The 18,265-nt window shown below is 39.1% G+C and overlaps 1 protein-coding gene across 2 annotated transcripts in view; it reads left to right on the top strand.

Moving 5' to 3' along the window:
- Nucleotides 1-18,265, top strand: part of GABRB1 (gamma-aminobutyric acid type A receptor subunit beta1) — a 130,161-nt gene that overhangs the window by 103,263 nt on the left and 8,633 nt on the right. For both annotated transcript variants that reach the window (XM_083833205.1, XM_083833206.1), the window contains exons 6-8: nt 13,075-13,212; nt 13,314-13,466; nt 14,464-14,714. In XM_083833205.1, coding sequence (XP_083689331.1) covers nt 13,075-13,212; nt 13,314-13,466; nt 14,464-14,714 — 542 coding nt within the window. The remainder of the gene's footprint in view (nt 1-13,074; nt 13,213-13,313; nt 13,467-14,463; nt 14,715-18,265) is intronic.

Here is an 18,265-nt window from a genome sequence, read left to right as displayed (position 1 = left end):
AAAAAGGAAAAGAAAAGGAAAGGAAAAAAAAATCTCATTTTCTCCTCTTTGACTGGTCTCTTTTTATTACAGCATAGAGCTGAGAATGAGAGCGGTCATCTGCTTCTGGCCAATTCCTTTAGCTGTTCTAAAATACCAAGCCATCCTAAAATTAAGTTCTAACAGTGTAATATGAGAGAGTGTACTATGGTGTACAAAGAGTGAGACATCTTTCCAGAAACTCAGGCCAATCAAACAGTGGCATCTTTTTGAGATTAAGTTTCTGAAGGCAAAAGCCAGAAAAGTTCCTACCCACTTATCTTTCTGGGAACTGTCTCTAAAGTCACTTAGCCCATCAATATCACTGCAAATCTGACATCTTTAGAAACTGGAGCAAAGGCTATCATTGAGTTTTGTGTGCTAAAACTTAGTGAAAATTTGGTTTGTTTGGGTTTGTTAGTTTGGGGTTTTTGTTTGTTTGTTTTGCTTGTTTTATTACTTTTGGAATAAATGTAATCTAAGTACAGAGGACTCATGGGACCACTTACCAAAAGAAAATAAACCATGTATGCAAGAGCAAGAGGAAATCTAAATTCAAAGATGCCATGCTGGAAGGTGGGAGCCAAGTCCCTCTGTCTGCCATATATATTCAAAGCTCTGGGACCCTGCTCCTTCATCCAAGCACAAGCCCCTCTTCCCAAATGCTGCAGGAGAAACAGGAATGCCAAATTACACGTGAAGCACGATACTCTGAGATATGAGTGTCCACTAAAGAATAAAGCTTGATATATACTCAGGGTACAACACTGTTCCAGAGTAAGAAGAAAACAAAAAATCAATTGGATGAATGAAACCATTCACATCTTTCAGATTTTCTCAAATTATAATTAAATCTAGTGTGCATTTGAATTTAGATGCAAGTGCCACACAGAAGGATATGTCATTTCACAACCATTAGAAAATCATTGCCAGTAAGCACTGATATTTCCAAGTGTTCAGACTTCTATATTTACTTAGGCAGACCTGAAGTACAGTTTTAACAGACTTACCACCTCAGCTACATGCATGAACATGCTCTTCTTTCTGGTCGGTGCAGAGTACAATTATACAGAAACTTCACTTTTATGTCAAAGCTGGCTTAAGGAGTTGCCATTACTTTTTATCTCCTCATTTATTTGATACAAATGTTTGTGAAGCTCAACTAGATGCCTGAGTCAGTGACAACAATACAGATGAAAAATACTATCCACCCCCAATGGCAAAGTATTTATATGTACATTGCACACACAAGCACATTATTGACTTTTCCTGTCAGTGAATTATCTGGGAACAAGTGCACTTACTAGCTGTCCCACTACATCTTCTACCTTTGTCTAGCAGCAGCTCCCCAGCCCCTCTGAGTGGAAGTAGGTGCCAGCAACACCTTTCCCAAAGCCCACACAGATTGAGATACCTTTATTCTCTTCTGTCCCACCTCCTTTTACACCAAGAAAGGTGAGGAACTCATCTTAAAAGCCTCATCTTAAAACCTCATCTTAAAAACAGCTCCCAAGAAAAGGAGCTCGAAGTCCTGGTGGCTGTTGCAGGACCATTCATAGCTGAAGTAGATATTCTTGTTACACCAGATCACCCTCTGCCTCATCAGACTGGAACTATTAGAGCTACTAATAAACTGAATTATTTATAGTGATGACAGGTATTGACATGTCAATTGCATGAATGGCTTTTCTGCACATGCTCAAGAGCAGCTCCCCATGTTTTGCTGAGACCTAAGGCCATAGGGAAAAATAGAAAAAAAGCAACAAGAAAGTGGAACAGTTAATAATTGATACAGAATTCAAATTGTCTCAATATAATCAGGATAACAGAAAACAGACCTAAGAGAGAGCTAAAAATGGTCAGCTGGTGCTTAGAAGTGGGTTTACAGCAGTTTCACAATGCATACAGCCTCAAGAAAGGCAGCACAAAGGTGTTAAATATGAAATATAAGAAAGGTGAAACAAAAGAAGGGAGTTACAATTGAACAAAATCTGGCCATTCATTAAATCTTTCAAACATTAATCTCCCCAGTTTTGATATGTGCATTTTAAAATTAAAATTGACATACTTAATTTTGAGACAACCTTCTGCAAGCAAAAATAGCGGGAGGAAAGGTTCTGACTTGTTAATTTGGCACATGCTGCAGAAATCACTCTTGCAGATATTTGTAGGAGCAATCTTACCAAGTGGGCAATTCTGCCAGCCTCTCTCTGACTTAATCTGCCTGCTATAAGGGATACAAGGATTTTAGCATTTCATCCCATTCACAGCAGTAACCAGAATGCATGTGTGCCTCCATCAGTTAACATATAATCCATGGCTGCTTTTGTACTCCCATGGCTTTCTGCTCCATGACATGCACAAAATGCCACATTTCACAAGGGTTTTGTCATGGTTCAAATGGCATATTCAAGCAACTAGCTCCCACAAACCCTCGCAAAAGAACAGTTAAACATATTTTATCGCAGCATGCTCATAAAACAAGGAAGATAGTGTACAGGAAACATCTCTGCAAGAGTTTCAAGGAAGTCAGCATGCTCTTGCTGCTGGTATTGCCCACTGGGACAACAAATTGACCACTCCCTGGGGAAGAGCACATTTAGCAATTCAAAACACACCACAATCATCTCTAAAGACATTTAGATAACATGTCCTGAGTCCCTCTGTATATCCTTTGCAGGATACACATGCTGAGCTTGTATCACTGTCTGTTCACTGCTGAACAATCGTCCAGAGAGGCTCTGCACATACACAGCAATGTGTAGAAATACATTATCTCCTAACCTAGCTGAAATGCTGTCCTTCAAAGTTGCAGAGAATGCACTGGCAACAAAAAACGAGTGGCTTTAAAGATACAGCATGAGCACCCACAGCAACAAACACCAGTAGGGACAGAAAGCCCAGCAAGGGGAAGAGCTTGTAGAGCTGACCAAGTTGTTCCTGTTTTTATTTTTTATTTTTTCCAGACATTCTGAGAGGCAGATTCACAAATACCTTGTTGATATTGATACTGAACACAAATGGGATTTTGTATTGTTTATTCATGACAAATTTTAATTTTTTGTTGTTGTTTTTGTTGGTTTTGTTGGTTTTGTTTGTTTGTTTGTTTTGGCTCAGTTTCAGCCATTGCTTACCCTTCATAACTCAAGTCAGTCGCTAAGTCAAAATAATCCATTCTTCACAGTACACTAGTATTAAGCAATGGAGACTGCTCTGTTCACACACTTTGGAAAGATTTCTTTCCCTAGAGGGTTAGAAAGTAGTCATTTCACTTTTACCATGCATCTGTACACTGCACGCAAAGTTAGAAGTTACTCAGGTGCTGACAGTGTAGTTTAGATATCTTTCCCTTTTTATTTTCAAAAGGATGGATAGCTATACAGATCCATAGATTTTGGTAGCAAACACTTGGCACTCAGTACTTGCATGAGCGCATGAAATTAGCCAAGCTAGTCACCTAGCCAGAGTATCTGAAGCCCTCTTCAGTTGCACACAGCAGAAGGCAGAGTCAATTACAGCGAGTGTTCTGCACATTTCTGCCCCTTCTTAGCAGCCTCAGAGCCACTGATAGGACCAGGCTGTCCCCCAGTGACCAGAAAGAGCCAAGCTGGGCTCACTTTTCAAAAATAGGGGCTCATTTAGAGGAGGGGTGGATTTCTCAGGAAACAGCTGTGCTTGTACATGAGCCTATATTTCTGTAGTCAGAGAAGCAGCAAAAATAGTCTCCAAACCCGGTCATATCACATCTTTTGCAGAGCTGGCATATTGTGCTTTGAGATAACGCAGTTGTGCTAGGATATTACAGCCCTAAGTACGGTTCATGAATTTACTTGTCCTCTGCCAAGGTGTGAATTGCTGCATAAAATAAAACCCAGCACAAATTGGGAGATTCTGGTACTCATGGATTCACTTCATTTCGTGAGAATGAATTCTTGCCTCAAATGCATCTGAGTTTACAGATGTAATAAATCTTGAGAAATTCTCTGTTCAGTGCCAGTACAGTCTGTCTTGAACTTCACCTATGGCTCCTTGACACTGCAATAATACAAATAAGCAAAACACAGTGCTTCAAGTCACTATGCTGAAAGACTGCTTACCCAACCTGGCAGAGCATGAGCACAAAGTAGTTAATTACTAATTGGGCTGTACATTCATGTACCAGACCTCCACTCGTCAGGAACCAAGTTGCAAAACTGAAAGCACAACTGAGTCCATCAGATAACATTCTTAAAGATTCCTCTATTAGCTTTCTGCTACCACTTCTAACAGCTTTTGCTGATGCAGATTCATCTTCTGCATAAATGTCAAGTAACAAACATGGCATACAGAAGTAGACTGCACAAAGAAACATTGCTCATTATGAGCAAACCACTGTGTGGGGGAAATTTCAAGAAGAAAACATTGAGCATTTCAGTTTTGTTTGAAGAGTTCATTCATGGTTATATTAGTTTTCATTGAATTCATGTTTTCTGGTGACTGGCAGCCTTCGATTCATCCTTACAAATAGCAGCACTAAGTTTTCCCAATCACAAATCCAATCTCCCTGGCCACACAGGGAGCATGTTTCTGTAACTCAGTCTTAAGAATATCTGTTAACACCGAAGTGCAAGGCTGTTTTGTACAATGAAAATCTGCCCATTAGCTTGTAGGTGGAAATGGAGCTAAGCAAAGATTCATTTCATATGAGGCACTGGATGCCAGGATCAGGTCTTCATAGCCATAGTGCTGATGGCCAGGGAAAACACAAAGGCTGCACAATTACTCTAAGTATAGATATGGGCTAATGAAGCAGCACCTAAAGGCTGTTGAATTGTTACCCAGCATCTCTATTCCCACTGGTGGGATGCAATTTTAGCTAATACCATCAATGACTGAGTTTTAACTCAGAATATTTGGCTGATCTCTTCAGCAATCTCTCTCTATTCTCATTCATTTGTATTCTGTAAGTGCCTCTGAACAGTAAATTACCTATGGAGAGCTCTTCCTGAGAAAACACACGGTTATTTAACATATTACCATTTCTAATCCAAACCACACAGAGCATGACAGCCTTATTTGAATTCACATTCAGGGTCAAAGCAACAAAACCTTTAATTCAATATTTCACACACTGTGGGCTGGAATTTGTATCAACAAGATTGAGCACACAAAAAATTACCCAGTGTCCTTTGATTACAAGACCTGGGACCTTCCCTCTCTATGGAGAGCTTGCCCCTCCATCATCACCCCCTATTAGTCCACTAACGAGTATGTGCTGCACATCTGCCTCCACAAAAAAAGGCAGATACCAAGCAGATTTTGTACATAACCCACCTAAAAGAGTCTGCTTCTCTACTTAAAATAGTCAGGTGAAGCCACTCACCTCCTGTACTCTCCTCCTGAATCCAGCCTGCTTTTTGTCCCGGGGAACATACAGCTTGTTAGTTCTGATTATTGATCCAGGCTGTCCAGACATATCGGGCTAGTAAGACCTAACATTTCTCTATATAACCCTGTATTCTTTGGCTTACCTTTCTTTTTTATTTTTTTTATTTTTTTGAGATGAAATGAATATAACATGTTGGTAAAGTATGCTATGTTTGTTCTGCATTTTGAGTCTCCCTACAAAATGAAGACGGATTGGTTTTGTATCATATTTAATCTATGGATGAAAAGTAGTGTATGTTTTCTGTGTATTTTCTTAGCAGTAGCAGAATTTTGTTATTTTGTACTGTAATTTACTATTTTTCTACCAATCATTGCTAGCACAAGTTCAATCTCTGCAACACAGGCAGTCACAAAAATGCTGGTAACCTGCACTTTTTAGCCCTGCTGTGACCTGCAGTATGTGTTAAGGTGTTTGAAATGATGCAGATGTATTTCCGTGCTTTCATGGAGGTACATTTCCTCAGGAGAGGACGTCATATATGCTTCATAAGCAATGAGAGTAATTTTTGTAGAACAAAGACCAGAAATCAGTCTGAAGTTTCATTTTCTTTTTTCTTTTCTTTTTTTTTTTTGTTACAGTTATAAATCTATTTAGCAAGAACACATCTAGATGTACTTTTCCTTAACTTTTGATTCTTTGTAGGATTTTCTTACTCCATACCTGACAATAGAGATTTAGTATTTACCTATGGCTACAATGGTAAAGTAGATGCATGAAAAGTTTTAGAACAACTGTCAAATCAATCTACATTTCTTTTCATGGCCTTGAAACAACATCACAAAGAACAGCAGAGTGTTTTTCAGGCCAAGCTTTTTCCCCATTGAAGTATCAATTCAGTAATGTGCAACAGTTTTCCCAAGATATGCATGCAGAAAAAGTGTAATACATGCATAACACGTGTGCATTATATATTTTTTTCTTTAAAAAAATATTTAATTTTCAAAAGTCAAAATAGGTGGAATTTTTATTTGAAATGAATTTTATTTAGAAAAGTTCTTTTTTCATTCATTCTTAATTTTGGCTGAATGAAAATTTTCATGTAGCTCAATGTTACTTTAATTTTTTTCTACAGTTGTTCATGAAATGAAAATTCAGCATCTTACATAGTCAGAACACTGAACAAGACCACCAGGAAAACTTCATTCTCATAGTTTATCTAAAAAGCCCAAGCTCATTGGCCTAGTACTTGCCTCAGTATTTACCTCTCTGAAAAAATTAAGAAACTGAATTAAGTAGTTAAAATTTTAAAAAGGTTTTCACTACCACATCCAGGGGGGAAAAAATATTGCACAGAAATATAAGGTGTACTTGCATGAACCATGCTGGCAAAAGTAAAAAACATGCAGTGTCTTGATTCATATACAGTCAGAGGCTCTGCTGCCTTCAGCAAGCACAGGTTTTGGCCTGACACAATGGAGAACAAAACAGATGGACCTGGACTTCAAATGGTTTCTTCACAGAGCACAACAGCTGTACCCAAATTTGGGAGAATCTGCCTGGCAACAAAACGGGAGCACTTAGAAGTAGATCTTAATTAGTCAAATGAAATAAGTGCTCAAGGGCAAGATGTGTTTACAATACGAGCAGACAAAACTATGTACCATGCAATATTGACTGAACTAAATTAATTGAATGCTAAGCAGCTGGACCTCTGTTGCTAATGTTTACATAATATGCTTATATATATTGTTGTTCTCTTTTTAACTTTGTCAAGCAACTTGTCAGAAAAAAAATTCCATGATTATAGCTCAGACTGACATAGCTATGCATTGCATAGCAGCTCCAGACGAGAAAGAAAGGGCGGCAAAGTAAGGGATGAAAAGAGTGGTTTACATCAGACGAAATCTCCACACAAAATGAGCTCCTGACAACACTGAAAGCAGGTTACCTTCATCTGGTTAGCATGATGGAGTGGAAGCCTCTTGAGATAGCACAAAAGGGGAAGGACTGCAACACTTGGCTTCTTAGGGGAGGTCACATTGATGTCTCCTGTCCAGAGTCAGGAGCTCCCAGCTGGCACTGCCAGGATTGGAGTAGAACCAGTTTGTGGTGGCATTTTGCTGCTCCCAAATATGTCTTTTTTTCCTTCTCATCAAACCAGGGAGGGTTAAAGGGTAGAAGATAAAACAGAAAGCAGTAAGGGAAAAAAAAAAAAAAAAGATTAACCTCACCAAAAGCAGCCAGGAGCTTTGTTTCAACTTTTTACAGATTGAGATGTAGCTGGTATCTTTTTTAAGTGTCCATTTCAGAGGAGAATAAGAAAGGAAGAAAGTGAAAGCTCAAAACAGATTCAGGAAAAAGGCATCTCAGAAAGAAAGCAAGGGAACAAGGCTGGGATTTCTGACATCTAACACTGTAAAGAAATATACTCTTTTTTCTGAGTACCACACTCACAGGGCTATTCTGGTACCAGCAGAAGTCCATCTGGATGGAGGGCAAGAGGAGTTCATCTCTGCATGCATAGCTTCCGCTCTTATTGATTGCTGACTAGCCTTCAGACAAGAACATTAAGAATTAAGAAGTTTGCTGGTTTCAACCTCACAGCAGAATAGGACTCAGTCCAGGAAATGAGAAACATGGAAGCAGATAAACAAACAGATCATCAGCAGTTGTAACTGCCAGAGTCAATAAAGCTCCATTTTAAAAGACCACATTTAAGAGCCACTAAAGCTAGATTATAAACTGAGAAACTGGCTAAAAGTGTGTAGAAACTAATGTATGAAGGCTATTCTTACCAGGGCTGATCTGTAAATAGCAGTTGGGCATCTGTGCAATTACACAAATACCCCGTCTGCACAAGTAGACACTGCTCAGTTGTTAACTAGTCTGGAGCACATATTGAATGCTAGCTTCATTTAAGAAGTTTGAAAAGCAATATCATTGCTGCTAGTTTTGAGACAAGTCATCAAAATGTCTCACATCCAAAGTCATATCTCTGGCACTGAAGTCAGAAATAGTATCATTATATTTAATAACCTGACAGATTTTTATTTTGTGAATATATGATAGCTTCTAAACAAGCATAAACTTTTGACATCACATCGCCTTCTGCAAAGAGTTCTGCAGTTTATCTGCATATTTCCCTTTAGTTCTTTCAAACCAACCACTAGGCCATTTATTGCCTTCTTGATCTGGAAGTGTAAGAGATTGTGAATAATCGCTTCCTATTCAAGTTCATCATGCTAATTTGTGATCTCATAGACTGTTGTCATAACAATCCTTCAGTCCCTTCATACATCAGGCTGACGAACCACGCCTGAGCCAGTTCTGCCTTCAATGGAAGCAAGTCTGTCCTTAATCATCCCAGTTGCCCTTCTTTGCAGCCAATTTAGTACACCTATTATGGAGAAAGAAAACTGCATGTAATAGTCAAGATATAGCACAACATGGATTGGAAAGCATATGAAAGTTTAAAGGATTTTGCTTATTTTTTCCTAATAATTCCTTGATTTACTTGTTTATAGCCAATAAGAATTAAATTCTCACTAGTGAAAGGAAAAAAAATAAAATAAAAATACCAGTATGCCTTATAAGAGGTACTTTTGCACACAAAAGCCATACTAGATAAAGCATGTTATTGTGTTTTTCTGATTGTGAACAGTATTATCTATATTTTAGACTCAGTAGGTCCTCTGACATCACTGGCATTATCCAGGAGACAAATAAACTGGTAAGGCATTTTTATTACAAGTCTCACTACTCATATGACTCTTTCACAAACCTTCAAGAGGCTCTGAAATGTTTCCATTTATTGAGACTACAGTAATACCAAGAAGTCCTGCTGTGTTAGCCATTAAAGAGATATTAAGCAAAAACAAACACTTCCTCTCCCAAAGGACTTCCAACCTCGTATCAAGTCTCGATGGCAAATGAGATGTAAAAAGTTAAAGGGGCAAAACAAGATAACAAGGAAAAATAAACTGATACTAAAGGTGTTTGCAAAGTAAGGCAAGGTTGTAATTCACTCCCTGAACTAGATTAGAATGCTGCAAGAGTGACTTTGTGCAGTAATAACATTTATTTTTTGCTTCTAATGGATAGGAAATGATGTCTCCAACTGGGATAGAACAGATTCCCCCATATGTTAGATTTATTTTTATTTGAGAAACCTTCTTAAATAACTGACAATTTGTTATACTGCAGCAATCGAACCAAATATTCATTTGGGTCACTATTGCTTAGGCTAAATTCTGACTCATATCCCACATTACAATCTGCCATCTGCCTATACAAAGTAAAAGGCTGCTTTCCTTCGGGTCAGCCTGTATTCCTCACTGAAAATAAAGAAAGAAATAAAGAAATAAGTCACTTATAGATGTAAACACCCACTCTAACACAGTGACAGGGAGCCATTTCAAGCAATTCTACCACTTTAATGTTAACTAGTGACATTGTATTCCAATCAGACGTTTGGCTCTATGGTGCCCCAGTCCCACATTGGGCTTCAGCTGAAACCATCAATTTACCACTGTACGGATCACCTCTGTGGTGTGCAGAAAAAATGTTTTATCATCATAAATACTGTCAGAGGAATGGTAACTATATGAAACAAGAAAAATGATGCTGTAAAACTACATTTAGCAATCACACTAAACTTCATGTCGTTAGGAAAGGGATGAGCCAATAGAAAAAGAGCTCCAGCTCCATGTCCTTAGACGAGGCTGAATGGTTTAGGGCACACAGACTGGAAATACTCTTTTGAAATGCCCTACTTAGACTCAGATCCCTAAGGAAGAGATCCTTTTGCTTGGTGTTCGGAGCTGCCTACCATGAAGAAGCAGATGGAAAAAAGGGGGCTCCATTTGTACATCTCTGTGGAATGGGTCCTAGGAATAGAACCATGACTTTGTTTGTGAAGTTAATGTAATATGAATCTTTATTTATCCAGAGGTATTTGAGGTGGCAAGAAAAAACGCAGTGGAAAATAAAGCAGTCTGGTGGCATTAACATCTAATACACTGTTCATCTCTGCTATATAACATTTCTAAAGCATTTTTTTCTGTGAACAGCAAGATTTACACATAACTAGTTCTTGCCATGTTCGAATCCAATTAGACCTGTGGCACTTCTGCCTAAGTATTTTCCCTTAAGCTTTCAGCTGCGGGTCCAGAAGCAAACAAAATGAAGTGTTGCCACATCAGGGACTGTATTACCATTCCTAGACATTATTTTCTTGAAAGCAGAAGCTTAATGTCTGGAGCTGAGCAATAAAATGCATTTTAATGGTTTTGAAGATGGGAAAGAATCTAGGGAGCAAACAAAGGCTTACACATATCAAATAAGCTTTATTAATAATAATAATAATAAATTCAAAAAAATCTTGGCAATCACGTAGTAATTGTGCGAGGGAGGGCGCGGGATCGAGGCAGCGCTGCGCGGTGCGTGGGCGCCCCCGCGTGGGAATCCGGCCCCCAAATCTTTGCAAGGACTGCCAAGGAAAACCTGTGTGCTGCCTGTTCAAAACCACAGGCAGTGTTCCTGCTCGATTACTCGTCTAAAAGCAGAGTTAAGAAACGTGAACGATCCTGGATAAAAACCATCATCAGCTCTTTCTCATTATCAGTATATCTCTGCACTGGCTGAGGAAGAGGCAGAATTGGGGCAAAATTGGAGGGAAGGGTGTGGAACAGGGAACAGCTGATGGCACAGGGCAGAAGAAGCAAGTTCATCACTTTCTTCCACACCCTGAAGCAGAAGCCCTGATTCTCACATCTAAGCCTTCCCCTGGTTCACTTCGCATCAAGCGCTTGTGAAACTTTTGGGTAGTGCTCACACCGGTCTTCTTTCTAGTACCAGCCCCTAAAGACAAAGCGATAACTGTGACTGCTACCTCACGTAGCAGATGTCCGTGTGGTACCAGGCCGACAGATAATCAATACACTTTCAGTATGAGATAATAGCTTACCTTTTCCTCTATTGTGCTGCATCTTTCTAGAAAGAGGGAAATATTCAATATACTTTTATAATACAGACTTGCAAGAAAAGGAAGTTAAAATTTCCCTGACTTTTTAAAAAGATTCATCAGTTTTCATTTCCTGCTTCTGCCCTTCAGTATCGCACCACACATGTGGCTCACGTTGGCCCTATGTCTGTGTGCCGTGCCTTTAAAGCAGTTACTGAAGCCCCACCACCAAGCAGCTGCCTCGACTTTTTTCAATGAGAAGCTCCTGGGCTTCTACCTGAAAGCAAGGAAAACCAGCCACGCAGAGCACCCGGCGTGACACCCCTGAGATGGGTTATTGCAAATCAATTGGTATAAGTAATGGGAAGCACCGAAGTTTAAGCAAACAGCAATGATCCATATTACACAGGTTAGTACAGTTTCAGCAGCAATTCAGACAGTTAGCAAACCATGGCACAGTTCACAAATAAGATGTGAACACTTAACCTTGTTCAATCCGTCACTGTATGTTTGCATCAAAAGATATCCGTTCAATAACTGCAGAATTTCTAAGTGGTCTCTCAAGCCCAGTGGCATGCTTTGAGAGCTCCTCCAACTGCCCCGAGGGGACCTGCAGATCCATTTTGCATGTGGTCAGCCTTCCTGAGACGAGCCTATTACCAAGCACTATCATAGGAACAGACATCTCAAGTCTAATATCTCTAGCTAGAAAATTCATCAGCAGTGCATATAGATTTTAAAGTTCCTAGCTCTGCAGAGGCTTCTGATGCTGTGATTTGTTCAGTGGCAAAACCACTGTCCAGTTTTGAGTTCAAATGCATGTTTCTATTTGATCTGTGTTACATGATTTAAACCTGTGGTTTAACTCTCACGCCTGAAGGAAAAGTTTAAAATTGGATGAGCTCTTCTTTCTTTCAGTGGGCATCTGGAGAAAGTAGCAAAATGCAATAAACTGGAAGCAGCTTAAGCATTAGTTCAAAAATGACATCAATTGTGGGATTTTGAAATTCAACCACTTTTGAGCTTAATTAAAATGTATTTGAAAATGCTAACAATAATGTTTACATTCCCAATGGTAAAATGGCAGATTAATTTTTAATTACGTGAAAAATAATCGACGTCACTGTTAAAAGAAGGGAGAAGAAACACGCTGGTTTTAAAGTAGATAGGAAATTATTCTATGATAACAGATCAATAATGGTGTGGTCTAATTAAAATATAAAACACTATGAATATCAAAGGGGTAACTACAGCTCAGCCAGACGGTGTCAGATGGTAGTACAGGCTCCTGAATTATTCTGGAATCATCTTTGCCTCTGCTGGATCCAAACTCTGTGTTTTGTCACAGGCTGCACAGGAAATCAAAAGCAAAGCTGGACATGGAACCTGATTTTACTGTCAGAGCTCCTCCTAACCAGTTTAAAAGTTTCCCTAATGTTATCAGTCTATTAGTAAACTGAGCAACTCAAGCCTGAACTAAAAGCAGTATTATTAGAGCTAGCTAAAAATTGACCTTTAATCTTAAATTCTGTCCTTATTTTCTCTTTTCTCACTTTCTGCACTAAGAAGCTTCCTCTAGGCACAGAGAAGTGGAAGTGGCTTCTGTATAGCAGGAATTTCACACAACAGCATTCAAGAGCAGCTCCTTCCACTTTAACAGCAACTATTTAAGCTAATTGATGAAACAAAAAGAAAAATCAATAGCCAAACTGTGCCTCTGTTTCAGATGGATACACAACCGATGATATTGAATTTTATTGGAATGGAGGGGAGTCTGCGGTAACCGGAGTTAGTAACATTGAGCTCCCACAATTTTCTATTGTTGATTACAAGACGGTATCAAAGAGAGTGGAGTTTACAACAGGTAAGCACCAGCTAGTTAAAAAAGCTCCCCCCCCCAACCCCAGAAATATCAATGTCTAACTCATCTTAGGCATTAGTCATTGTATGACTTCTTTCTTTCAGGAGCATATCCTCGGTTATCACTTAGCTTCCGGCTCAAGAGAAATATTGGCTACTTCATTTTGCAGACCTATATGCCTTCCACATTGATCACTATTCTGTCGTGGGTATCTTTTTGGATCAATTATGATGCCTCTGCAGCCAGAGTTGCTCTAGGTAACTTATTTTCAAAATCACCGCGATACGTGGATGCTTCTTGCCTTTGAACAGAGTAGTGCCAATTCTGTGCAGCTGATTTCAGAAACATTAACTGTGGTCTGACGCCGTTCAGCGTAGGGTCTTCACTGTTGGGAAGGCAGGCAGATGTCACCTTGCCTATGTCTGATGTTTGGCTCTGCGGTTAGTTTGGGATCCTGACTGACTTTTTTCATTTTTATTTCCTTTTTTTTTTTTTCATTTCATTGATGTTAAAAAGAGTTGCCTTCAGCTGGATGTGTAGCTTGAATGAATACACAAGGTCCTATGGACAACAGTGGAAACCAGTTTACACCAAATAAGCCTATTTTACCCCCATGGTTGCTTATTTCCCATACCATGTTCTTTCCTACAATTTACCATAAGAACCAAGATCTTCTGCCACTGTTTGTGCTTTAAGGCAGATACCCTCTTCAAATTAGAATGTCAGACAGCCATTTTCTCCCACCTCTATTTTGACTCACCTCTCTGTAAATTCAACTCATTGTGCCTGTGCATAGTGTTATTATCTAGATACATTAATGGCCCGTGATTAGACCAGACTAAAAATAATTTCATCCAGCTAAAAACAAAAAGAAAAGAAGAAAAACAAACAAAAAACAGAAGTGAGATAGAAATGTTTTAATTCAGAGCACCCCTTTAACAGGAAAAGGTCTTTGGCACAAGAATATCACCTTCTTTTCACCAAAGACCATCATTTTATCACAAAACTTCCCTTTCAGGAGGGAAAGGTAAGGTTTTCAGTCAAAAGTTGGATACTTATTCTGGTTCCCCAGGACAATACAAGATACTCTATGGGTCAAGCAGGGCTACTGCTGTAAATAAATTGTTCCAGAAGTATTTAGGACCTGATCACATTATTAAGCTATCAGCATCAGAATTGCATAGTAGGTGAACAACGCCTTTACACTCATCTCTTCTTCACTATCTTTTTAGTCAATGTCCACCTCTCTTGCAGGAATCACAACCGTGCTGACGATGACCACCATCAGCACCCACCTCAGGGAGACCTTGCCAAAGATTCCCTATGTCAAAGCAATAGATATTTACCTGATGGGATGCTTTGTGTTTGTGTTTCTGGCCTTGCTGGAGTATGCCTTTGTAAACTATATATTCTTTGGGAAAGGACCCCAACGTCAAAAAAAGACAGCAGACAGGACAGGACATGCTGCAGGCGAGAGGAACAGACAGGAAACAACTAGAGTCCAGGTAAAATGTTCAAACTAACTTTTCAAACATTATTTCTGCTGTGACAATGTTGATGAATATGATGATCAAGAGAAATACTGTTCGAACACATGCATAAATCACTTAAGATTGTCTATAGAAAAAATATATTCTAAGGAGATTACAGTAACGTATTTTTTTCAGTCTTCAACTCAAAACAGAGTAGGAAACTACAGAACATGCAAACGGCTATTGAGAAGAAGCATTTATTTGCAGCACAGAAGAAAGAAAAGGGATACAAGGAAGTTAAACATTTACCATTTCAACTGTAAAGATGGACTTTTCTACAGAAGTTGGTACAGAATAAATATTTAATATAGAGTTTCCTTTTATACACAGAAACCTCACCAAAAATAGAAAGCAAAGACAGATTCTGTTGCTACAGTGAGTCTTGAATGAAACCCACACCACTGAATTCTCAGAAATTCTCAGTGGAAAATACATAGTAATGAGCCCAAAGAATTTTTGCTGCTCTCTTATTTTCTTACAATATATTCCATCCGAGTATCTGGATGGATCTTATCCAGGCTACCTCTTAAAATTCTGTTCTGCTGTGGCCTGAGGTGGTAACTTTTGGACAAAAATCTATTTCAGCTCTCCGTTCAGCTTGAAGAAAAAGACTAACATATAAAACTCTTAAAAGGTAAGCCATTAGCTTGATGGATGGTTGCAGTTTCACATACATGTCAGGAAGTGCATTTCCAAAACTGTGGTGTTTTATTAGTGCTAGAGTTGTGTGTCCAACTAGATGTCTTGTGTTCCAGCAGCCACACCCCTGCTGTTAGGCATCATGCTCTCAGTCCCAGTGAACTCATGAGCCCGTTAAAAGTCCTTACCTACATTTGCCTCCTGTCCCAATATGTAGGAGATGCTTTATTACAGTGAATGCACAATTTCAGCTCAGACTTGCAGCGATCTCTGAGGTCCCACAAAGTATTGTCCTCCACAAAGCAGAGGAGATATGGATTGTTGTCGCCATTTTGGATTGCTGTGTGTAGATACTGTCTGTCTGATTCTGCGGAAAATAAGGAAGGAAAAAAAAAAATCCACACACTGGGACCAGCTACTTCCACAGCTTCTGGGCTAATCCAGCCTAAGTGAAAAAGCACAACAGGGGTTCATGATGAAGAGGAAAGCCTTGGCTACATAGGCCCCAGTGCACTCACCGAAGTCAGGATAAGAGAGTCAGAGTGCAGGTAAGCTATTTTTCCTACACATTTGGCTAGTTTGATTGAATATCAAAAAGACCTAGCTCATATAAAAGAGCTTTGTCTAAATGTTATGTTGGTGAAGATTACCCAAAGAACAATAAGCAGAATGGGATGGAATAGATTTATGAACACACTTGAGCTTTTCAGCTCACGACATATATACACGACATATATACACGTGAGCTTTTCAGCTCACGACAGGAGCACAACATATATACACGTGAGCTTTTCAGCTCACGACATGAGCACGACATATATACACCAGCATTTTTCTGACAGCAAATGTAAAGAACACCTATTTTAAATGAGGATTTGTAAGTGTTCACACTTTAGGTTGAAATTACATTTTGATACTGAGAACTCTTAAATTCAGTAGAATGCTTTCTGTCTGTACAGTGCAGGTTTGTGATTTTAGATATATGTATACACAACATAGACACGCATATACATATAGATACAGCTGAACAGATATCAATGAAGTTAAGTTATCGCACTGGAGACACATCAATGTGTGACGTTGTGAGCACTCATTTTAGTCAGCGTGGAAATGATGTCCAACAGCAGTATTTCTGTCTTCAGCAGGCAGAATGCACATGATCAGAGCAGAGCAATGCAATAAGCTTGTGTGACCTCTAGTGAAGACAGCTCCCAGCCCTTCTTCATCATCTTTTCAGATATTTCATTGATATTATGATGGTTTATACTGGAGCAGGGAAAAGCTTTTTTGGAACTCAAAGAAGTACAGCTGTAAGTATGTGCAGCTACAGGAGATTTATTCCCTTTACAGGGAATCATGTAACCATACAGAGACCTATAACTAACAGGATGTATGTAACAGTGCTTCCTCTTTTTGTGCTAGGTGAAGATATTGCTTATTTCCATCTGACATACAGCCCTCCCAACTAAAAGAGTTTGACTTCCTTCACCAGCAAAGTGACCATGATATTAAAACAGAGAAGACCAGACATAAACTGATACCATCCTACTGTTTCATCTGTAGCTGTTTTTTGCTCTACAGACTGAAGAAAGTGAAAATAACGCCTCTTCAGTTTCACAATTTATGCCTTTCTGTTTTTTTAATACACAAAAACAAAACAATGTAACAAAAAAGATTTCTATTTCTCTGAATAAAATGTAAAAAAATGCTTATATGTCCTTGTCCATTTGTCAAAGCAAGATGTCACTGAGGAAATCACCATAGTTATGTATTAATAGAACAAACAGTCCTTTAAGAAAATATTCAGGTGGTCCACATGTACAGCAGCTTCTGTTTCCCTAGACAATTCTAATGTGAATAATCATTACACTGACGTCTCTTAAGCATGAAAACAGATAGGATGCAATCATAATGCAAGTGGAGAAGAGGATGAACCATCAAGGAGCCAATAAATTACATCACAAGGCAGGTGACAAGTGGTCTCTTGCCCTCTAATTCTGCACAACTTCATACCTTCCTTCCAAATCTTCTGTGAACCTCAAAACATCCGTGATGGAGAGCCAGAGACCAGCCAGAGGATCCAAGGAAGGCATAATTTTCTGGCACTGTGGTAGTGGAAGGATAAAAAAGAAGGGAGCACACCACCACACAACTAGCTCAGCCTTCATGTAAATCCACACCTGAATAAGTTTATCCCTGTTGAGTATAAACTGTTTCTTTGAAGAGGAGATTGTGATACTTTTACTGCAGGTAAAAGAATATCTGTTAATCAAGAAATCCTGTTTTCATCGCAGAAATGGCCAGTTTACATAATAAAATTTAGGGCAGGATTCATCTCTTTCCTGGTCAGTAACTTTATCCTTGAGTCTCCAGCACAGCCTTTCTCCACCAACTTTTTGCCAACAAATGCCACCATTGTGTTTCTAAACAATAGTCTGAGCATACTCAGCCACGCAGACCTAAGTCTGTGCTAAATCATCACAGACTGAGCATCACAGATACTTCATTTTCAAAAGGCAAAAATTACATGTTTTTTGATGCCCTTATGTTTTACAGGGAGAGAACTTGAGACTCCTTAATGCAGCACAGTCTTGAGGAAACAAGCAATGCCTTGCAAAATTTAAGTGTAAGATAAAAGATATGATCCATCTAAACTGAAAATGTTCCAGGATAGCAATATAACAAAGAACATTTCCATTAAGGAACATAAAGGCAGTATTTGAAAGAATAAATGGGTTATATCCAAGCAAGGAAAAACTACTCAGGGTTTGTTATGGCTCATCTTTCCTACCTAAGAGGAAGGCTGAAATGCTCCACTCCAAAGCCAGCAGCCAGCCAGTGGGCCAGAAAACTAGTAGACAGAGCCTGGGTTCAGCCCACCCCTG

The sequence above is a fragment of the Anser anser genome (genome assembly GCF_964211835.1).
Source record: "Anser anser genome assembly, chromosome: 4".
Taxonomy (NCBI): Eukaryota; Metazoa; Chordata; class Aves; order Anseriformes; family Anatidae; genus Anser; species Anser anser.
Note: the sequence above shows the minus strand (reverse complement) of the source record. Positions and strands in the feature narration are given on the sequence as shown.